Source organism: Spodoptera frugiperda, chromosome 16 (assembly GCF_023101765.2).
Source record: "Spodoptera frugiperda isolate SF20-4 chromosome 16, AGI-APGP_CSIRO_Sfru_2.0, whole genome shotgun sequence".
Classification (NCBI taxonomy): Eukaryota; Metazoa; Arthropoda; class Insecta; order Lepidoptera; family Noctuidae; genus Spodoptera; species Spodoptera frugiperda.
The window spans coordinates 5208690-5232271 of record NC_064227.1 but is presented as its reverse complement, the minus strand read 5'-3'; the positions used below and the strand labels follow the sequence as shown (position 1 = coordinate 5232271).

The following is a 23582-nucleotide window of genomic DNA, read 5'->3' as shown; positions in this document are numbered from 1 at the left end:
TCTTCTCTGGTGGCTCTTAATTGGTCGGCCTGTGTGGACATAAAGGCACACTCGTACAGGAATTAGTTTTTGTATCCTTCTAGAGATTGATGTAGTATGTTAAAATATTCACATTCCAAGTTGTATGATTTTCCTTTTTCAGAATTCTATACCTAAGCATGATATTATAATGATGTTGATGATTGTTCCAGGATCCAGAGCATCGCCAACAACAAGTTCCTGGTGGTGCTTGAGTTAGATGACGTGATCGAGACCGACGCGGGGCTGTACAAAGTTAAGGCTAAGAATAAGATGGGCGAGGTGGCCGCTTCCATCAACCTTAACTTCAGCCGTGAGTATTCTTAAATAAACCATTTGAAAGAATACAGGATAAAAGCAAAACCCTTCTTATTGCTGTAGTTGGGTAAGAAGGGAAATGTTGAGATGGGTAACAGAGGGATTTGACGTGGAGCAAACGATTTTTTCTTTGGATCACTAACCTTTCTAGGTCTAGCTACTAGGTACATATTATATGGCCGACATCAAATGACCAGTGCACAAATGTAGAAACGAACATTGCATAAATAAACGTGTAGGTTTCCCAAGCAAACACTGAAGCCCTAAACACACAACATTTAAGTGCCAACATCCTGCAGAAACAATGAAACTTGTCCATTAAACTCCTCCATAAGGAAGTGTAGCAAATAAAATTAAACCCAATAACAAAGTTGTAGCCACAACAATACGAAGAAACGAAAGGGAAATCATATTAAAATATACAACAAACAAAGTTCCCATACTATTTACTCGACAAAACGTGTCAAACATTGGTCCAAACATTTGTGACAATAATCCGTAATTCAATACTGGGCCAATAAAAATACCAGCACAAATAGCGTTGTTAGTCATGTTCAGAAATAAATATCTATGAAAAAAATTACAGATGAACGTTAACCCACGCTCGGGTGTTGAGCCAAACTTGCGTGACAGTCACGTTGGCAACTAAGTCAGCAAAGATATTGTGCTGACGACAATCTACTGACGAAAGTTTGTACGATTGACCTTACATTTGAGAGCAGAATTTCATGCCGTGCAGACATTTTGATGACATTGCAGACATTTTGAGTTGTGCTTAATGATGTAATCAGCTCTGAAAACGTCTTAATGTTGGTATTATTGTCGCTGATTCCGTTTCAGTCTTTTTAGGGAACAGTGAGTAAGTCAGTCTCAGTGTGACACTGAAAATCTATTAAAACCGAAGGATTAAAAACTAATTTTGAAGGACTTTAATGCCAAAAACATCTATATATTCTGCAGAAGTGTAACAATTATATGTAACGTGACATAAGATTTGGAATAATAATTATATTACGAATCTCAGACTAAGAAGACACGATAAAATTATTGTTGATACGCTAAAAGTATCAATAATTCTGTAAATAGATTCGAACTCGCTGCAAAATCCATGTTGATATATTAACACATTTCAAGTGTCTCATAAATTAATGTACCGTAAAACATGGCAACTTTACCATATTTTAGAACAAAACACGAAATATATTTTTAACCATAAGACGCATAGAAACCAAAACTATATATTTAGAATTGTAGTCTATCTGGCTCACTTTACCGTAATCGTCATTAAATACAAACACCTATTTTAGCCGTAGTAAAGAAAAAACAACATGGGTAAAGATACCAAATTTTTGGCAACTTTACCTACGCGCCGTATTCATCGTGTATTGCATATTAAAGAGTTGTTGAGGTACAGAGGGCTTCATCTAGGACCTCTTCGTATTATAATGCAAACAATATGAGGAAATCTATAAAGATAACGGCTACACAGACATTAGGGAAAGTTGCCACGGGTTTCATCGTAATTTACATACAAATAATTTGTTACGCTCGGGGTTGTCAAAAAAGGAGGAACTTTTTTATGACATGTATATTTAAAAAAAAAATTAATAAACCTTAAACCTAAAGTAAAAAAACGCACAAATTTCTAACATAAATATTATTCCCTTTTAAACTAAATTAAGTTCTAAAATTTTAAGTATTTATGTTTAAAATTGTAAAAAAGGCTACAAAATAATGTTTAATCCTTGACTTTTTAATTTTATGACTTCACTATCTCCATAGCTAATTATAATATCACTTCCGTATAATTTTTATAGTGTCTAGCTCCGAGTTTTCTGCGGTTTTATTTCATGGGAGCCATTTTGGCTGTAAAACAAAAGGTATTATTAAATACATTATATCTTATCATCCAGGATATTCACTATTATGCTGTGAAATTTAGGTATTCGAAAATGGTTACATACACACAAACAAGAAAAAAACATTTATTGCCAACCCTAACTGTAGGTAAAGTTGCCACAAAGCAGGCCGTGGCAACTTTACCTAACCTGTGTCAACATTACCGAAGCGATTATTTATCAATAAATAAAAAAAAGCAATTGCTGACATTACAACAGTAATCCCAACTATAATATACATACAAGATCAAAATTTCACTCACCTGTGACAAATAGTTAAGGCTCTGTAAGCACAATTTAGGAACAACTAACTTTTAGCTCATTTTCACGCATACATTGTGACGGCCATTACTGGCATAATAGCAGTCTTACGTCTACGCAAAATATAGTAAATATTTCCTTTTAATGTCTAAAAAATACTTCTATTACAAAACAGAATTCTAGTGGGTAGATTTTTAGATAAATGAGTTTATACCGAATACCTATAGTATGGTAAAGTTGCCAAGGGCCCGGTAAAGTTGCCATAGTTTACCGGTAATAAATATGTCAAAATATACGAAGACATGAATAATTTTGAAACATAATGCCAATGGATTGAGAACACTGTGTTTTGACAGTCAAACAAATTATTTATCAAACAAAATCTAGATGCATTTCTTGCACATAAATTCTTTAAAAAACAAACTCAAAAATAAACAGATCAAGTTATGAAGAATGCGTCTTTGGCAACGATATTGGTGCAGTGAAATTGAATAAATAAACAAAACGTTAAAAATTATGTCTGAAGTCTAAATAGTTTTTTGAACAGACTGTAATACAGTTTGAAAAAAGTTAAAACAAAACATGTAAACTTTAATGAATAAATGATTTAAAAAAAATGGTGGGTGGAAAATCAGAAATGACTATGCTACATAATAGACTCAATAAAATTGCAACTGTCGAGCATGAGATTTCATATTCGATATTAATCTCGAACGATATGTTTATGACCTTTTTGATTTTCATACTCGTAATTTCATATACTAAATATAATAGCGTCTCGTTTTTAGCGATACGGTATTTATTTTAACGGAACTAATACCATATTATATACTTAATAAAAATGATAGGGTGTAAACAGAACGCTTCCGAAAAACAAAAAAAAAAACATGTAGTTTTTTTTTATTTTATGCCTATTAGTTTTTGTGTTATTCATGCAAGATCAGCCTTAAGCAACTACTTTTACATAAGTCATCATTGTCAGTCAAGTCAATAATTTCGCCAATTTCTACCTACTTAGTTACTTCTTCAAGCAATAACCAGCGTGGTGTTATGTATCGACAGACGAGATGTATTTTAAGAGTTATCACATCACGAGGGAATTATTTGAATGTTTATGTCTGGAAGATGTTTTGCGAATTGTAAACATAGGCAGAAATATCTGTTGGATACTGGATCTAGAATCTAGAATCTAGATGCTATAAATGATCATTAAGGCCTCCCGAAATTAGACGCCGACGTGACGGCGTGACGTGGGGTCAGCCTTAGGGAACAGAGAGTAAAGTTCCTTAAGAAAAGGAGGATCCTCCGATGGATGGATGGATGATCATGACTGGTGGGCTTTCTGCCCAACTGTTGTTTTTGGAATTTTCTATCCATGTTTATTCGCATGTAAACTTTATATGTGCGATGTAGGATTTATGACGTCATCCGTTGATTTGATCGTCGATCGTCTATATGCGACTTCTGTCATGTGTCGCCACAATATTATACGTAATTTTGCGATACTAGTCATCTTTTGAATGTACTTGACAGATTGAAAAACAAACTATTTAATGTTTTTTGTCCATATTGTATTTTTGCTGTCTTGGTCTACTCTCCAAAATCAGTAAAACGCAAGCAGTCATTCTCTACCCTTTTATATTATTATCCTTTGAAGTAGTGATGACGTTAATTAATTATTATTTTTTTATGTTTCAGCCGCTGACGAAGAAAAACAGAAGTGAGTATCACACACAAATATACTTTTAGTTCATGATTCAGTCGTTGATTTGTCACTCAGCCTCGAAATATAATGATTTCACTTTGTATTCACATTTCCAACGATCATATTTCATTACAATATTTTTGCAGACAGCCTTATAGTAAAATTATTTAAGTCTTTGACTGCCAATAGAAAACTGTTGAAGGCAAATCCTCCGCTAACGTTGGTCACCGGTGACCACCACGGTGTTCAATGTGTTGAGTAGGCACTAATACACGATATTTTAAACCTTACAGACAAGTGGACGGTAAAGCGCCAACATTCGCGCGTAAACCAGCCATCAGACAAGAAGATGATGGCAAGCGGTTAATATTCGAGTGCCGCATTGAAGCTGAACCCCTACCCCAGGTCACCTGGTTCCACAGTGGTGTGGAGGTCAAACCTGGAGCCAGGCATAAGGTCAGTAATGGAAATAATGCTAATGATGATCGAAAGGACCAAAATGATAATCTTTTTGGTCCTTGTGATATACCAAAAATTGTAGATAGTTCTGGAAAAAAGAACTTCTGTAGTAATTTTTACATTGTTCGCAATAAATTAGCCAAGTATTGAATTTATGAATTGCAATAAGGTAAAAAATAATCTAAACTATAAACTGCTACTGGCAATTTTAGGATCAAACGTCCCCATTATTAATAAATAACAACTTGACGATGAAGAAGATGATATCTGACTAACTTGCAACACAGACAATCTAGAAAATAACGAAGAAATTGAATCTAAATCTAGACCAAATGCAACAGACGACATTGTGAAGAAAGTAAAAATAAACCTGGCTGTTATAGATGCTCTAGTTTTAATAGTACTCAGAAATGGCCTTGACCCCATTCGATTTGGCCGGTGACGGTACCAGGTGTCAACTGTCTCGCTCAATGACCTTTTGTCCCAAATTATTTTATTAATAACTTTTCTTTTTGATTTTTTACGTAACTACATATTAAGATTACTTGAAGATTTTACAAATTCGATTGAAATTTAAATACTTTTAACCCTATACTTGGCAAAGAATTTTAGGTGCTTTTTATTTAAATTTTTTTCTTACCCTGTTTTTGACATGGGCAAGTAACTTGTAAAAAATAATAATAAAAATCCTACGTCTATAGTTATTGTAATATTGCATGTGTCTTAAAATGCACATTGCCAAGGGGTCTGAATAACAATGGAAAAAAGCGTGTGTGTCCCAGAATGCACATTGCTGTAGTACATTAAAAATAAAAATCCAAGTTTATAATAAAAATAAATGTTTGAGGAATAATATTCTTAACACTAATTATTTTAACAAGTCTTTAAGAATCACATAAGTTATATTTGAGATCACAATTTGAGTCGCAGTCGCGTAATTACTACAAAATCTGATAGTAACTGTTGAGATAATCTTTTTTTATGTTAAATGGGCCGACGTTTGGCCGCTATCTTGCCTGATGGTAAGTGATGATGCGGCCTACGATGAAGCACGTCTGCCCATAAGCAACCTATTCACTCGGGCTTTGAAGACACCCAGGTTATACCCACCAGGAAACACAGACTCCGGCAAAGGAGTTCCACTCCCTAGCAGTTCGTACAAGGAAGCTTGAAGCGAAACGCTTCGTGCGAGTGGGTGGGATATCTACCATGAAGCGGTGACGCCTCGCCGATTGTCTTGTGGTTCGATGATGGAAAGGACTAGGAGGAATCAAGTTGTGCAGTTCCCCCGCACACTCTCCGAAATGTATCCGGTAAAACGGAAAGGCGCAAGGTCGCACCTTGCGCCTGTGTTCAAGATTTTGAAGCCGGGCCTCCACAAGCGCATCATCATTGATAAGCTTCTTGGCACGCCTTTCAATGTGTTCGAGCGCATCCAGCTGGTATTTGGCCGAGCCGTCCCAAAGGTGAGAACAGTACTCCATACATGACCGAACCTGCGCTTGGTACAGGCTCAGCAGTTGTTTCGTTGTGAAGTACCGTCTCACCTTCGAGAGGATACCCAGCTTCCTACCAGCCAGATGCGCCTTCGACTCTATTTAAGAGCCGAAGTTTATCGTTGGCGAGAGAGTTACGCCCAGAAGCTCAAGATGATCCGATATTGGAACGGGTACATTTCGGAAAGTAGGAGCCAGTGGAAATTGACTCCGTTTGGCGGAGAATAGATGCCTGGGCATTTATTGTCAGATGAAGAGAATGAATTCTGTGAAGTTTTTACAACGTTAGACTCTCCGTCTGGACCAATAACTTTGAATCAAAAAACCACCCATGTTCATCAACCAGCCATCCCATCTCCACAACAATGTAGATTTTCTAATGAAGATGGTAAGGATGGAGTCCCTGAGCTTGTGTCGGAGTCACGTCTGCGGCCATGATTAGAAATACTACGATGAAACGTTAGTTCGTCTCCTGAGGAATCAATGTTCTCTGCGCCAGATCCTGCTCTTGCTTTGGGGACTAACGCTAATATTTTTTGTCCTCTGATCTTGTACGGAAAATAAAAATGTTACTATGGACTTTCATTATTATTAATTACATACAATAAGCCTATTGCAGCCCGCTACTGAACGTAAGCCTCCTCCATTTACAATTATAAGTACCTACTAAGTGATCTGGCAATGTGCATTTGAATGCACACAGAATAGGGAAGGTAGAAATGCAAGCAAGCTGGCAATGTGCATTTGCAGACACATCAAGAAATAAACAAATATTACGATATCAAATTACCGCCATCGTTTTGAAATATTAGCAATCATCCAAGCAAACACATTCAAGAGTAGATTAACATTATAAAACGTAAGTTTAAGCGATTATAAATAAGTATTATAATCGATTTTTACCATGTTAGTCATCGACGTCTGCGCACGCGCTGCTATTTAGAAGCCGACTGACAACCAGTGTTGCCAAATAACACTGATTCTCTTTTTTATGACATTTTAGGACATTTATCTATACAGTAGTAGTAAAATAAAACATAAATACTGCTGTGTCTGGTCGCTATATTTATTTTTTAAATGTGTGCATTACAGTGCACATGGTCAAGTATAGGGTTAAACAGAATATTCGAGTAAATGATGCAGTAGGTGTAGACAATGAAGACTTTTATACCAATGAAACGGATAGGCGACAAGACGATTTCAATTGTAGGGTAATTGATATAAGTCCGTTTTTCAATCAACAGTTAACCGTGAGCAAGGATGGAAAATCCTATTATGCATCACTGGAAATCAACAACGTAACAGTAGAAGATGCTGGCAAATACAGGGTGACAGCTAAGAACGAACTGGGCGAAAGCAATGCCACAATCAGTTTGAACTTCGATAGTAAGTACATTATATATCCACATGATACCCCGTAGAATAAATAAGAACAAAACAAAGATCAACCAATTGGTAATAATAAAGAAAATAAAAGAGATGTTATCGAAGAAAAAAATAATAAAAACGAAATTGCAGCAATGTATAATTCAAATTACGCTTCATATTGTTTAACCAAAGCTATTTTATGGTGTGTATCTAATCCTTTACATGTATTAGTCGTTACTTGTCTGAGTATAAACGTAGATATTGCAGCCAAGCTTGTATAATCATCAACTAATTCCTTCAGAATTTCAGTTACTCTACATAATACACTAGAAAATGTTATAATTGGTTATAATGTACTACAGATTAAGATGTTTTCTTAATTCTCTAATTCGATTCTATGAACTATCTATCTTTATTGACAATTCTACCACAAAATACACTGCACACATATTAACATTAATTATTATTACGATACACTCTACACTATACACTATTGCACTTTTAATAAAATTGATATTATTAATTTTACTACTTTTTAAATATTTATATTTATCACTTTCACGTTTCTTATTATCATCACTTTGCAAGTATGCTTTAATAACACTAATCTCCTAAACACCCTCGCAATATTTTTGTAGTTAGTATAATGTTGCAGACTCTTCGCTTCAAGCAAATGCACAATTAACAAATTAACTCAAGCAACTGTCATGCGTACTGTTTGTCAGAATGAGAGTAGAATGGAAAATATTATACACGTATAATCCAAATTTTTATTTATGTATTCTATTCGATTTTATTATATCATTTATCTATTTTCTTATACATCCCTCGATTAACTCTGAATGAGCCTGCGTTGCGTATCTTAATACACTAGAAAAGAAAACATCTTAAATCTGATAACAACCGTGTAAAGGCAGCTGCAAATCTTCGTCAAACAATTGTTGGTGAACATTCTAATAATGTGTGCATTGATGAAATAGGCGACGAAGCGCCCGTACCTGAAGACTTTATCAAACCGACATTTACGGAGAGACCAGTCATCAGGCAATCGGATGATGGTACCAAAATCTCATTCGAATGTCGATGTGTTGGCAAACCGAAACCAACCATCACATGGTAAGATGACACACAACAAAAAATAAATATAATTCAAAACACAAATACGGTTTTAACACGATCACTTAATGATACAGGTACCATGGTAAAAAGATGATAAAAGAAAGTAGTCGATATAAAATAACGTTAGAAGAGGACCAAACATTATATCACATGGCGCGACTCGAAATCTTAGGCGTTGAGAATTCGGACAGAGGAGAATACAGGGCTGTAGCGAAAAACAAACATGGTGAAGGCGTAGCAAAAATAAACCTAAACTTCGAAGGCGGAGATAAACCAAAGTAAGGACACACACACAACGCTAATGCATTTATAATAGACGTAATAGTTAGGGCTGCTATTTAAATATTTTGTCTTTTAAACAGAATACCCGACGGTAAAGCACCGAGATTCCCTAAAAAGCCGACCATTAGACAGGAAGGCGAAGTACTTATAATGGAATGTATATTAGAAGCATACCCAGCTCCAGACATCACGTGGTTCCACGGAGATAAAGAAATTAGGGATGGTGCAAAAATGAAGATGTCCAGAAAAGCCACCGGAAAAGATACATTTAATTTGACGTTAGAAATTTTAGGCCCCACGCGGGAAGATGGGGGCAATTATAGGTGTAACGCCTTCAACTTGTTTGGCGAGAGCAATGCCAATATTGCTCTCAATTTCCAAGGTAAAGCAGGAAAACAAAACAACTTCATTATTTTTTTATTTTGTAATGTACGCATACAGTAGCATTAGCATGTAAAGCTTTAAGCTTTCGAGCAGCATGAAACTGTGGTCGATGCTCGGTGTTGTAATCAAAATGTTCATATTTCTCAGGTGGGGATGACGAAAATGGTTTCCCACCATCATTCGTGGAGAAACCCCGAATCATTCCCAACGAGGACGGCACACTCATTACGATGCGTTGTGTCTGCAAAGCAAAGCCGGCGGCCGAAGTCACGTGGTACAGAGGCACGACCGTCATCAAGGCTAGTAGTAAAATCGAAATCAAATCATCCGACATGGGTGAAGACGTTTATGAGTTATTGTTGCTTTTGACAAACCCGACGGCAGCGGATGGTGGCTCTTACCGCTGTCACGTCAGAAACGAATTTGGCGAAAGCAACGCTAATCTCAACCTGAACATTGAGGCTGAACCAGAACCAGAAGGTGAAGGCCCGACATTTGTCGAGAAGCCAACGATTCAGTCCAAGGACAATGGCAAACTAGTTATAATGGGATGCAAGGTCAAAGCTAGCCCGCGACCGACGATCGTGTGGTACCACGAGGGTAAAGAAATCAGGGACTCGTCGAAAATTAAGACCAGGGTTGAGGTCCACGAGGACGTATACACAATCATACTAGAACTCATCGATCCTGGTATTGAAGACTCCGGATTGTATAAATGCAACATTAAAAATGAACTTGGAGAGCTCAATGCGAATCTTACGCTCAATATTGAAAGTAAGTATCCGTTTAACATGAAAAGTTCACCATTTACTTAATTAGAGCAACATTATAACGTTTCTATTCTTCTGTCCACAGTCATTCCAGTTATCAAAGAGAAACCAAAGATCATTAAGATAGTTAAGAAGAAGACTGTTATTGTTGAATGTAAAGTATTAAGTAAATTTGCACCTGCATGCACATGGTTCAAGGAAAATACTGCTGTCAAAGAAGGCTCTAGGCATACCGTGCTTATTGAGCCCAGCAGAGAAGTAAGTAACGCAATAATAGCTATGAAATTAATACAGAATAAACTACATCTTTATAATATACTTGTTTTTTCATTTACAGGGTGAATTCACAGTCAAATTGGAAATCTCAAACGTGTCACAAGTGGACAAAGGTTCATACAAACTGGTGGCCAAGAACGAGAAGGGAGAGGCGACATCACAGGTCGTCGAGATCTCAGACATCCCAGAAGAAAAGGGTGACAAACCACAGATCATTAAACATCTTAGGAGCTTGGTAAGTTTAATAAAATGTTTGGATTGAAATACTTGATTAGGTAGAACATAGTTTATAAATGCATAAACTCAAATAACTACTATTCGTCTATTTTTTTGAAACGAAAAAATACTTTTGTTTTCTCTACTTTTCCCAAAAAACAATTAGGAATATTACATGTTCTATTTTTTTATTCTGATAATAAACAATGACACTACAACTACAAAAGACCATTCACACAATTAATTCTTGTACAATATTCCACAGGCCCGCAAAGAAAACGAGGAAGCCGAATTCGTGGCAGTCCTGAAGACGTCAGACCAGTCGTGCAGATGCACATGGTACAAGAACTCGACCGTCATCAGAGACTCCTCGGAAGTCAACACATCATTCGATGGCACCAACGCCAGGCTGATCATCAGGAAGGTGTCCACTAAATACGTCGCCAACTACAGAGTGGTGATCAAGAACGAATACGGAGAAGACGAGTCCAGCGCAGACTTGACTATTGTTGAGGAAAAGGTAAAAAAACTTAACTTTGATATAAATATGGCATATATTATTATGGCTTAAATTGGTATTTAAGATGCTTGTGATAAGTTATTAAGTAGAATTAAAACAGAACAATTGTTTTCACAGTTGTAATTATTACAAAGAATAAACAGTATCTACAACAGTTAAACATTTTTTTTTAAGTCAAAGTCAAATCATTCATTTAATTTTCAGCTTTGAAACGTCATCATCGGAATATTAAAATCCTCGTAACAATTTATCAACAATATTAATTTTATTATAAAACTAATTTCAGAAAAAGAAGAAGGAGGAGGAAGAGGAAGAAGAGGAGAAGACAGTGATTGAGGAGTCTGAAGAAGAAATGTCGATAGTGGAGGAGAAATCCATTATTGAAGAAAATCACGTTGAAGAGAAAAAGAAGGTAAGTTGTACATATTTTACAGATTACATACATACATACAATATACTACAGATTCGGCGAACTTGGTACTGCCTCAAAAAAAATCTCACCTTTAAAACCTTCCCTAGACTTCCACAAAAATTTTGATTTTTTTATTGAAGACCAAAATTTGCTGAATTGGTCCAGCCGTTCTCGTAGAAAAAAGAAGTGTTTTCTATATTTTTTTTATACAAACCTTCTCCTGACAATAAGGAATACATTTAAAAAATATCCAATTTGGTGCAGTCGTTCAGAAGTTATGCGCGTACATACATTTTAGCGATTCATTTTTATTTATATAGATAAACTTCCATTTATTTTAAAGTACATACTAATAAGTTATAGTGTCATTTTGCCTTAATGAAACAAACATCGTGTTTTAAAGGAGGAAGAAAAGAAATCTATGAGAAAGATGTCACAGAAGGAAGAAGTTAAAGTGGAACAAAAGAAAGAAGAAGTTTCGATTGAAGCAAAGAAAACTGAATCTAAGGTCGAGGCAAAGAAAACTGAAACTAAAGTTGAAGCCAAGAAGACTGAATCTAAGATTCAGGAAACCAAAAAGGCTGAAGTCGAAGCTGAAGAAACTAAAAAGATATTCGAGAAGAGACTTTCGAAATCTGAAGAAGAAAAGAAAGCTCTTCTTGAAAAACTCGAAAAGAAAAAACCTGAACCTGAACCGGAAAAGAAAATTGAAGGCATTCCAAAACTTAGGCCGACTAAGCCTAAGGAAGAACCAGTTGAGGAAAAGAAAGAAGAGATCAAGAAGAAGACAGAAGAAAAGAAAAAGGTGGTCAAGAAGAAGGTTGTTGCTAAAAAGGAGGAGGTAAGTGCGATTGATTTTTGTTTACTGAGCTATGTAAAAAGCTTATATGAGTATACAAAATGTATCTAACTTCTTGTTTCTAAGGTAGAATCTAGAAGAACATTAGAAAATCAGATTTTGGAGAATTAGTTATAAATAAACTGTAACTAATTAGTCGTCATTCCATAGTCATAGAAAATCCAACCTTATGGACATCTCTATATCTTTATTCTTTACCAAGCTGGGAACGAATTTATAGACGATAGTTCACAGTTGGCAAAGAATTGAGTCTTGAGATATAAGTTAATCATTTCACATACCTACTTGATACTTCAATGTCATCATTAAAAAATCTTCCATACGGTTGGACCAAAAAAATGTGAAATATGTACTTTTTCTCATTAATACAGGACTCTAGACTGTGATAACTCATTTTATCTGTCGTGTGTGTTGTGATAACTAGATGTGCTAAACTTTATTTGGATATAGGACGAAATCGAGTTCGTCGATGATTACGAGAGACCTGTTTTGGAGAAATATGAAAAGATTACACCGACGCCGCTCGATAAAAAAGCTAAAGAGGATCACACACCAAAGGTAAACACACATTACACTATACACACATTTACACTCACTTCAATTAAAAATGAAGTATCTGATGAATTGACAATTAATAACGTAAACGTTTAGGGTAAACGCGCATCTATTGCGGAAAGCGTTAAAAGTGAACAAGAAAGTGAGGAGGAACCATCAGTGGCAGCACCTGCTCCAGAGAAAAAACCTAAAGTTGAACCTGCTAAGGTATACCGCATATTACTTAACTTACAAAAAAATACAATAATAACTTATATATATCGACACGTCCTAAGTATAAGTAAGTAACTGAAAAAGTTAAATTTTACAGGAGAGCGAATTTAAGATTGCAAAAATTATAAATTGTCATATCTTTGTCATTTTAAGGATTTATGGTTTGAAATTTGGTAACTGAGTTTAAAATTAAGTACAGTTTATGTTTACAAGGAAATTTTGTTTGTAAAGGTTTATGGTTTTGTTTTATAACACATAGATAATTTTACTCCGGTCTTAGAATGTATCAAAATACTCTAACTGCCACATCCACACTTTTTCAATGGAATATTTATCGAATATTTTACGCGATATCCATGGAATAAGTAGTTAAGTGCCTAGATACATTTTACAATTAAAATTGAATCCAGTGTATAAATGTGTAACTACGTAGATACACACTTATGCACCGGGAATAGCTAAAATTCCATAATAATTATCATTAGGACTTACCTTGTCTAGGTGACGAATAAATCTCATTTGGTGGTGACATGGTGAGATTCTGTCGCCTTTTAATTGCATTTTGCTTTAACGATACTAAGAATTTATAGCGTTCACTATATTAATAAAATATAACGCACCGCTCGCGCGTGCCGCTCGCTGTTACCGCGAAGAACTGAGCGAGCGGCAGATGCCCGCACCCCGCGTCTCGATGCCCCCGCGTACTACTATTTAACTGGAAGTTACATATTTGTACGTTGTATTTATTTCCTAGCTAATTCAGATAAATACTTATGCGTCTGAAAAAAAACCATGTTCGGCTGTTACAATTTTTTTGATATTTTTTTATTGGATAGATACAGGTACGTTGAAGCTAAAAATGCAATAAAAACCATTTCGTGTATCTGGCAGATACATACTTATACTTAGCGGGTGTCGATATTACGAATTAAATTCAAATTATCTCGTATATACCATAATAAATTAATAAATTCGGGTGCTAGGTTGAAGAAGAAAAGACTGAACCACCAAAGCGGCCCAGTATCAAAAAGGGTCTACCAAAACCAGAGGAACCTGTTGACGAGTTATCTAAAGTTAAACTCGGCAAGGCTCCTTCTAAACCAGAAGAGACTAAACTCGAGGAACCACAGGTTGCAAAGACTAAAAAACCGGTTAAGAAGGTAATTTACAAAATAATCACATTCAAAATACATAAATTTATTCGCTAAGTCAATTGATATTAATACAATATTTTTCTAAAGCCGGAGGAAGCCGAATTTGTGGATGATTACGAAAGGCCTGACCTCGAAAAATACGACAAAATGACACCAACTGCCTTAGATAGGACCAAAAAACAAAATGGGGTTAAGGAGGTATACTACCTACTTATTTACTTAACTAATTAATTTTGTTACACATTCTTTAATTACATTGCAATAAATTATCTTTTAAAATCGTTAAGGAAAAGTTTAGTTCAATTGAAAAATTCTTATAGGCTGAACCAGAATTCGTCGACGATTACGAAAAACCAGAACTTGAGAAATATGAAAAGATTACTCCTACACCTAAGGACAAACGTCGTCCTAGCGATAATGAGGTAAAACATAAACTTAACGTTGTATCAATTGAATATAATAAAGCAAACATAGGAACACTTATCAATCGTATGTATTTTTAATAGGATGATGTAGACATGATGAAGGGCAAAATTAAGCCTAAAGAAAAAGAACCTGAACCTGAAGTGCCTACACTCCGCAAACGGCCTGTCCAAAAGGACAAGGTAAATAATAATCAATTTGTAACTATTAAAAACCATTTGCAAAGTGTAGGAACTGAAAATGATAGCTTAATTTTCGTAATAGGAGGAGGAGAAACAGCCTGAGGAGAAACCAAAGGCTAAGCCAAAGAAAAAGGATGAACCTGAGGCTAAAAAGCGTCCTTCTCTTAAAGAGAAAGAGGTATACACACTTAACACAAACACTACACATTTAACAGTTTGGTAGCTCGAAATAACGAGTTTGAATATCGCGAACAATCTTTCACATAACAACACACTAAACTTCAACAAGCAAAGTTTTTCAAATACCACGCTATAATCCTCTATCGCGGCAAATTTTTGATTTTCAGCAATTTACAGATCTTGTAACCGAAAAAAATACAGTAAGTAAGCTTTGGCTGCATGGCAAAAACTGTAAAGCTTCGCTTCTCTATGTTTTAAATATAATTTTATTCTAAAAATTTACAGCGCTGCTGCCGAGAAGCTTCGATTAATTATAATAATATTGAGATTTTAAACTTTTTGTATTAGGACATTGGGTACTACATACAAATTGACAAACACTGGACGCGAATTAAGTCTTCAACTTATTTTCAACTCTGCTTCTTTACTAATAGATAACATTTTAATGTACACAAAACTGATACATGAATACGTTTAAAGGTCGAGGTTGAGGAGTTTGTCGACGATTACGAGAGGCCAGTTCTCGAGAAATACGAGAAAATCACACCTACACCTCTTGAGAAAAAGAAAAAGGTACACTACACAACACATTTTGTCTCGCTTGCACACATTTGCTATGAGAAAGACAATGGTATATTTGTAACATGTAATAAAAATGTTTAGGAAGAGAAACAGCCTGAGGAAGAAGTACCCTCAGCCACAGCTACTGCTAAACGACGATCTGTCAAAGACAAAGATAAGCCAGAGGTAGGAAACATTCCAACTAATACATAATCACAGCTTAATTACATATTTGCAACACAAACTAAACTATAAACATTTCTTTAGCCTATGGATGTTGACGAAAGCGTCAGCCTATCCAAGCCGAAGGCACCATTCAAAACTGGCAAGGATGCTGAAGACGTTTCACTCACACACAAAACACCAGCTGAAATTAAACCTACGGTTCGTACACTTATATCTTAGTCACATAATTGACATACAAATTTTAATAATTGAAGTAATGTTAATAATTATAATCAATACTATGTAGGAGGACCAGGCTGAAGCTAAGCTCAGTGTTAAAAAACCAGAAATTGTCGAAGAAAAAACTCTTAAGAGACCAACAGCTAAGAAGGACAAAGATGACAAGGTAAAGTTCAAAAGATAAATAAAGTCCAATTTGCTTTAAGATAATAATTACAAATACTTAATAATCAGAATTACATTCTAGTTTGAAGACGCTCAAAAATCTTCAATTCTAAACAATTCACAGACCGAGTTGATTGGACCAATCAACACTAATATTCCACCTTTATCAAGCGATAATGGTGCTCCTACAGTTTTAAAACGAATATTAATTCTAGTTAAGGTACCAGAATAGATTGCAACAATGAAATAGAAAATCGCACTTTATTTTAATTTAAAACCACTATATTGGAATGAAAATTAGGCACATCACACAATTTCACTGAACACTTTTATTTTTTTAATAAGAATTTGAAAGAAATAGTTAAGTTTTTTTAGAGAGATGATTCTATCACTTGATTGAATGGTGTGGTTTGAAGTGATAGGATTGGCTCTGTTAAAGATATTTTCACTTTGAACTAACATGTCGATGAGATGTATAATACAAATGTGTTTGGTGGGTAGCCTGAGGACACTGAAGAAGCTGTCAGTATAACCAAACCTAAGACAAGCACCACTGCTCCTGAAGAAGCACAACTTACACAAAAGACACCTGCTAAGAAAAAGCTAACGGTACAGTCACTTATAGTACTATTTTTAATTATCTCAGTTATTCTTGATTATTTCATTTCTTCAAATACCTATTACTGTTTATTTGTCAATTTCTTATTTTATCATAGCATTCTACGTCTTTATTCGACGAACAATAACTCTAAAGTAACTCGCAAGTTGATCTCAACTGCAACTGGTAAGCAAATGAGTCTCGAGTTCGATCCTCGAGAGTCGACCAAATATTACCTGAATTTTCAATTTTCTAACTTCTTAGTGAATCAACTTCTGTAATACTTATCAGTATAGAATTGGGCTCAGCGGATGGCTATTGACATGCCTCCAATGCCATGTCACCCAAAAAACTACAGCACACAGCCGGTGATTCAAAAGAGTCACCGGATAATAAAGTAATATTACGAATTAACTATAAGGCGAAGATTCTCGTCCATATTTTAAAATGCAATAATATAAAAATCCATAGGAGGGTACTGAGGCAGCACAGTTGAAAGTCAAAAAACCCGCTGTCGTTAAAAAGGATAAAGAAGATGAGGATCAGGTAGAGAGGACCACGCTTAACTGCAATGTAGATAGACTACTGAAACTGTTGTTGTAGTCTTGTTTATAATTCTAGCTAGACGTATACTGAGATAGTTAGAAAACATACACTAATGTTTTGTAGTTAGCCTAATACAATGGATACTCTCTTGATCTATCTGCGTACCACTACACCTTCTGAGACAGTTAATGTAGTGTTACGACCAAACGAACATTCTTCTTCTTCTATAAAACCATGCGAAGTAAATGAAATTACTTTAGCATCTCTAAATATCTATTTATCTTCTTTAAAGTAAACAATGATTAAGAGGAAGTCCACTGTAGCATGCGAGTATTTTCCACAGTTTTCAACAAAGTACACACTAATGCAATAGTAGTGCACCTCAAACTGCGCTTTTGTTGTAGAATATCCATTAAACCTTAATTAATTCTCTAGGACCCAATCGTAGTAAAAGGTGGTAAATTTGAGAAACCCCAGCTCAAGAAAACAGTTGTTAAGAAGCCAACAGAACAGCCTAAACGTGCTGTAGTCGCTGAGCAGCAGAGTGACGATGACGAACTTGTCTTTAAACCCAAAGATGATCCAGTGGTAAAAACTGTTTCAAACGTTATACTTCGTGACGTCCACTTTCTCTCTCTTTCTGTCTATCTGCAATCTGTTACACTTCTTGTTATGTCCAGTTTCAAGCACAGACCTTAGTCCACAACTAATCACAACTGCACAAACTTGTTGGCACATACCTCACTACACCCTGTTCTAGATTCCGAGGAGTTTTGGGTTCTACGTCGTTGTACAAAGGTTTGGTTGCAGGTCGCATGCTGCTTGTAATACGCTTTATATGTAGTTTCTTTTACAGGTTTATCTAATACGTTTGCTACTGTTCTTCTTACGAGGCAATTTATACATCTTTATGTATTTCTTTGCCTTGTACGAGACGTAGTTTCATTAGTAGTATTTATTCACGCACCTATGCAATTATCACATAAATAGTTCTACTAATTTCTTTCTCATTGCCAAAAACTTTTGAATTATTACAAGTATGCAGACGTATTAAATTTTCTTCTTTGTTTATTTATTTGTTTGTTTGTATGTGTAAAATTTAAAGCTTCTATGTTCCAATTTATGTGTCATGAAAAATAAATATCAAAACTTGAAAAACATCAAACCAAAGTAAAATGAGGCAAGTATAAAAAACGAATTATGGATTAGCAAGATACTAATGCAATTTTTCAATATTACAGATTGAACTCGACTTTGTCGATGACTACGAAAGGCCAGTACTTGAAAAGTACGAAAAGATTACACCTACTCCCACAGTACGGGAGAAGAAAGAAAAGGAAGCAACTAAGGTAAGCAATTCATAAAAAAAGAGACTAAAGTAACGCAAAATAGGCTCTAACTTGTAAGAAATAAGAAAGGTTATGGATTGATCATGATAAAGTATATTTGAATAAAACAGGTGACGATGATCGCCCAACAGGCTCACCATCTTGAAGTAAAGGTATAGAACGTACATGTATGAGAGTGATCCCTGTCTGTTTATCGTTCAAATGTTTACCACTACACTCAGGCAAAAACGAAACACTTCACAGACGTTTTGGAACCTTAATAACAGTGGTCCTGGATTCAAAATTGCTCCAATTTGTATTTATAGCCATCTCTTGTCACAATTGTTTCGGAAAAATTACTACTTCTTAACAAAATTTGTTATCAAAATCTTGAACACAAACGTATTTTTCAAAAATCCACATTACATTCACACAGTGGTAAATTCAATCAATTGTGTTCTAATGCTTTTGTTACATGTTTTACAAAACAAATGTTTGTAACAAACCCTTGAATCGTCCTTATTTTGTTTCCATTATGACGTTTAATTCTATTCCCATTTGTAAATATCGTTTTTGAAAATCCTCCGTTCGTCCATTTTGTCCTGTTTCTGGTCATCTGTATATATTTGTCTTTTATCACTACTCTGATGTTATTTCTGTGCTAATATGAAATGTTGTTTTTTTCCCTTTAGACCGAAAGCCGTAGGACATCGTTCCAAAGCGAGGTTTGTATTGTCTAAAGAATTGCTTAATGTTGCTGTCAAATCAATGGATATTTTAAATTGTTCTTCTATAAAATTTGCCTTTTCTGCTATTGTATCGTAAAAATGTGTTTTTGAACCTTAGTCTTATGATTATTTTATTCTCTAGGTCAAAGAAGAATCCAAATCAGAGAGCCGTAGAAGCTCTGTCATTGAAAACAAAGCTGTTAAGGTAAGAAATTAAAAACATCTCAAGCATTCCAATGAACTTGAGAATACCAATTTATTGATAGGCATCAGAAATTAAACCTTCCAAGAAACAATATCAAAGTTTTCAAAGGATACAATAATCTTAGATAATATAGTATCTATAATAAGATTTAGGTCCTAATTTCATTAAAGTAAACACAACTCAAGAGTCAGAATCAGATTGACTTCAACTACATAATCATAATATTAATTTCCCATTTATTCTATTATGACAGCAACTTACAAAGGAAACTGCGGAAAGCAGGAAATCATCTATTTCATCAGTGGCTGAACAACAAGAAGTCACTGCTTTGAAGAAGACCGCTCAAAAGGTAAGAAATAGTATAACACAAATGATATTGATTAGAATTTTAAAAAGACCATCAAAATATGTCTTCAAGAGAAAATACTACTGATGGATGGTCATTATTAAATTGAAATAAATTAGAGCTAAGCAATACCCTTGCAATTGAGCAAAGATCCTAAAGTGTAGTTCTTAAAGTAGACACAGTAGATACCCTGAGTGTCTTAGAAGTAAAAGTTGATGCTGAACCTACAACGCTTTTAGTAGAAAGACAGTATACTGCAAAAACCTTTAAGCTTAAGTAGTTAGATGGAGTTGATTTTAAAGATATTGTAGACTATGCAGTTTTCTTTCCAACCAGATACAAGATTGACAATGATTTGTATATAAAATTCAACAATATATCCGTTGAATCCGAAAATGCCGTAGAAACTGGCTTTTAATGCCATGGTTTTACGCAACCCCTTATCCTGCTTAATCATATCCCCATCAATTTGTCATTTTAGAGCTCAGTAAAGGTGGCAGAAGCGGCAGAAATGGAACAAGTTAAACTCAAGGTAAGTTTCATGTTAAACACCATGCATGTCCATAGAAAAATACAAGTCTCAAACCTATGGAAAAAATACATGTTAAAATTTTGTCTTTTGTACATACTATAAATTCTTATGAATTTCAAACGATCAACAGACGATTGTTTGATTATTGTGTGTCAGTAAATAACTACGTGGATAATAACATAATTGTATAAAATATTGTAACTACTTTACGAAGGGACGTTGATATAGTACTCGTGCAAGATACTGAACAATTTATTTTTGTAAATAGGAAGTGAAAGGGAACGTAGAAGATACGGTAACGACTGATAAGCCTTCAGATAAAACATATCCATGGCGACCTACGAAAACAGACACTCAGGTATATACATACACTCATACACACACACACACACACATTACATTAATATCAAATGAAATAAGTGTACTGATTTAATTGCGTGTACTATGTAGGAACCTACTGAAACAGTGGAACCAAAACGTAAGGATAGTCTTAAGAAGCCTACCGATACATCAGTGCCAAAACGTCGTGAAAACGATACTGAGGTAAATTATTTAAATACAAAATTACGCATTAAAAATATTAAAACAATCTTAGGCGAAAATGCTAATAATAAGGTTATCGAACAGGAAACTGAAGATATCGAAGAGGTTGAGGAAAAAACTGAGACAAAACGTAAAGCTTCTGTTGATAAGCCTAAAGAGCCGCTCAGACGTCGGCCCAGCAAACCTGATGAGGTAGACTTAACTAAATTTACATTTGTAAAACATTTCATTTTAGTAAATTCTATAAAGTTAGTAGGTATTAAATATTGATTTTATCAATGACAGGATAAGGAAAATAAGAAGAAACCAGACACGGCTGATAAGCCTGATAGTAAAAGAAAGGCGTCAGTCGATAAACCTACTGAGCCTAAAAGAAAGCCAAGTAACGTTGACGAGGTAGATATTATACTTAATAAAGAATTTTGTATAGATGTTTTTAATGATAGTTCTCTTAATAATCAAATCATTTCGATACAGGACAAAGAAAATATTGACACCGAAAACAAAAATAAACGAAAGGTTTCAATTGATCGTCCCACCGAACCTACTTACCCGTGGCGTAAGCCTAGCAATGCTGATGAGGTATTTGCATACTTTACAAACTTAATTTTAATAACTTTTATATAAATAGATGATTTTTAATACAAATATTTGAAACAGGACCAAGTAGAATCGCAAAAGACAGAGGTCAAAAGGAAGCCTTCATTTGATAGGCCCACAGAACCTACGTATCCTTGGCGTCGTCCAAGTCATGTTGATGAGGTAGAACAAGTTCTTAATTATTTATCTGAGGTTCAATTTCATCAAAATAAACCACCTCAATTGTTAAAATTATATTAAAACGCATCATTTTTGTACAGTTTATTAGAACACTCGCTCGAAATACGCTTTAAAGCTATTTGAGACTCAAAGTTTGGTGAAATTGAGCCAAACACAATTTTAATAATTATTTACCTCAATGAAACCTACAATGACATTATTCATGATTAAATACAGGACGACCAACAGCCAATGATAATAGATGATGAGCCATTTGTGCCTAGACGCCGTGTATCAGTTGATAGACCATCGCAACCTACTTATCCTTGGCGCACACCTAGCGTTGATTCACAGGTAGATAGAATTTTTAATAAAATTATAGAATATAACGTAATAAACAATATTGCTCAAAATATACAAAATTTTGGTTAGGATACACCCGTTACTGAAGCTCCTGAAGAACCTAAAAAGCCAGCTGATGAGGGTAGAGAATCTCCTTATCCTTGGCGCAAAGACAGTAAAGTTGAAGAGGTAGATATTGCAATAATTCGTCTTACATTCATTTTTTTAGAAAACGTAACATTTATATTGACTATAAATGCTTTTTAACAGGATAAGAAAGATTCGAAAGAACCAGAAAAGCCTAAAGATAATTTGTTGACCGATAAACCGAAGGAATCTGAATATCCTTGGCGCAGACCAAGTAAATCGGAGGTATATTTCTTTAAACATTATTAAATATTATTTGATAAAGAAATTCGAAAAGGGGAACAGTGCTCCTTACTTGACAATAATATTTATTTGAAATAATCTCATTAAATCATGTCCAAATTCCAAAACAAATTTCCTATCTAGTAAAATATGCGTTCGTATGAGAAACTTTTTCGGGTTTCTTTGTTAAACGAGAACATTTTAAAATACAATACTCATAAATACTTAGCACTAGAAACAACACTGACAGAATTTAAATTTCATTAGGAACCTGTAGCTAAAAAGCCAGAGCCAGAACCAGCTAAAGACGAACCAAAATCTAAGGTAGCTAACACAACACATTTATTTAAAACAAATACAATACACAGAACAATTTATAACACTCATTCTATAATTGCCTTAGGAACCTGACGATACACAGAAAACACAAACAGATAAACAATTGAAACCCACACAGACACCTTTCTTCATGAGAAGGAAGTCAAATAACTTAGAGGTAGGTCACACATTCGTATACATTTACTCAACACACACACAACAACAATTCCTACTACACACACAGACACACAACACAATTCTAGTGGTGCTGTAAATAAACAAGATCTAGACTTTAATACAGCTAAATCTATTTCCTAGGAACCTCCTGAATTCTTAAAGAAACGTAAAGATTCGACTGTTGAGCCTAAAAAGGAGACAGACGTTAAGGTATTCGAATTAATTACAAAGTTTAATATAAATAATTATTAGTATGGTAAAAAATGATAATTTAACTAAAATTATACATTCATAGGAGCCTGAAATACCAAAACGAAAGCCTTCTGAACCTACAATTGAAGCACCAAAAGATACAAAACAAAAGGTAGTTAATTATAATTTACATTTAATCGAACTTCTTATCGAAAAACATTTTAATAAAAATGTTGAAAATATTTCTAAGGAACCTGAACCAAAACAAAAGTTAACTGAGCCTATTGTGGAACCAGTCAAGAATGGTACACTTGAACCAAAGGTATTTTCTTGTATAATATCTTTGTTTTATAAATCATGTAAAGTACGAGTAATATCTAATTAAAATAATCTATTTTAG

The 23582-nt window shown here is 34.7% G+C and overlaps 1 protein-coding gene and 1 long non-coding RNA gene across 14 annotated transcripts in view; one reads left to right on the top strand and one right to left on the bottom strand.

Annotated features, from left to right (window-relative positions):
* Positions 1-23582, top strand: part of LOC118280582 (twitchin) — a 141390-nt gene that overhangs the window by 30312 nt on the left and 87496 nt on the right. Inside the window, exons 3-49 of one of the 10 annotated variants that reach the window (XM_050699464.1) lie at positions 192-331; positions 4194-4215; positions 4494-4656; positions 7400-7541; positions 8504-8639; positions 8717-8920; positions 9005-9306; positions 9456-10082; positions 10164-10336; positions 10416-10589; positions 10836-11090; positions 11383-11502; positions 11906-12343; positions 12812-12919; positions 13013-13123; positions 14113-14289; positions 14371-14481; positions 14604-14705; positions 14790-14888; positions 14971-15066; positions 15549-15641; positions 15732-15815; positions 15897-16013; positions 16102-16200; positions 16701-16808; positions 17269-17343; positions 17779-17931; positions 18585-18692; positions 18803-18844; positions 19364-19396; positions 19542-19604; positions 19858-19953; positions 20432-20482; positions 20751-20840; positions 20933-21025; positions 21110-21217; positions 21311-21421; positions 21503-21607; positions 21686-21787; positions 22022-22138; positions 22217-22315; positions 22397-22498; positions 22763-22819; positions 22899-22991; positions 23132-23200; positions 23286-23354; positions 23433-23504. In XM_050699464.1, coding sequence (XP_050555421.1) covers positions 192-331; positions 4194-4215; positions 4494-4656; positions 7400-7541; positions 8504-8639; positions 8717-8920; positions 9005-9306; positions 9456-10082; positions 10164-10336; positions 10416-10589; positions 10836-11090; positions 11383-11502; positions 11906-12343; positions 12812-12919; positions 13013-13123; positions 14113-14289; positions 14371-14481; positions 14604-14705; positions 14790-14888; positions 14971-15066; positions 15549-15641; positions 15732-15815; positions 15897-16013; positions 16102-16200; positions 16701-16808; positions 17269-17343; positions 17779-17931; positions 18585-18692; positions 18803-18844; positions 19364-19396; positions 19542-19604; positions 19858-19953; positions 20432-20482; positions 20751-20840; positions 20933-21025; positions 21110-21217; positions 21311-21421; positions 21503-21607; positions 21686-21787; positions 22022-22138; positions 22217-22315; positions 22397-22498; positions 22763-22819; positions 22899-22991; positions 23132-23200; positions 23286-23354; positions 23433-23504 — 6109 coding nt within the window. Of the gene's footprint in view, positions 1-191; positions 332-4193; positions 4216-4493; positions 4657-7399; positions 7542-8503; positions 8640-8716; positions 8921-9004; positions 9307-9455; positions 10083-10163; positions 10337-10415; positions 10590-10835; positions 11091-11376; positions 11503-11905; positions 12344-12811; positions 12920-13012; positions 13124-14112; positions 14290-14370; positions 14482-14603; positions 14706-14789; positions 14889-14970; positions 15067-15548; positions 15642-15731; positions 15816-15896; positions 16014-16101; positions 16201-16700; positions 16809-17268; positions 17344-17778; positions 17932-18584; positions 18693-18802; positions 18845-19363; positions 19397-19541; positions 19605-19857; positions 19954-20431; positions 20483-20750; positions 20841-20932; positions 21026-21109; positions 21218-21310; positions 21422-21502; positions 21608-21685; positions 21788-22021; positions 22139-22216; positions 22316-22396; positions 22499-22762; positions 22820-22898; positions 22992-23131; positions 23201-23285; positions 23355-23432; positions 23505-23582 lie in introns of all 10 variants that reach the window. The other 9 variants (XM_050699463.1, XM_050699465.1, XM_050699466.1 and 6 more) reach the window with 9 other exon arrangements.
* The window catches only part of LOC118280584 (uncharacterized), a 50515-nt gene that overhangs the window by 16948 nt on the left and 9985 nt on the right, over positions 1-23582 (bottom strand). The window lies entirely within an intron of this gene.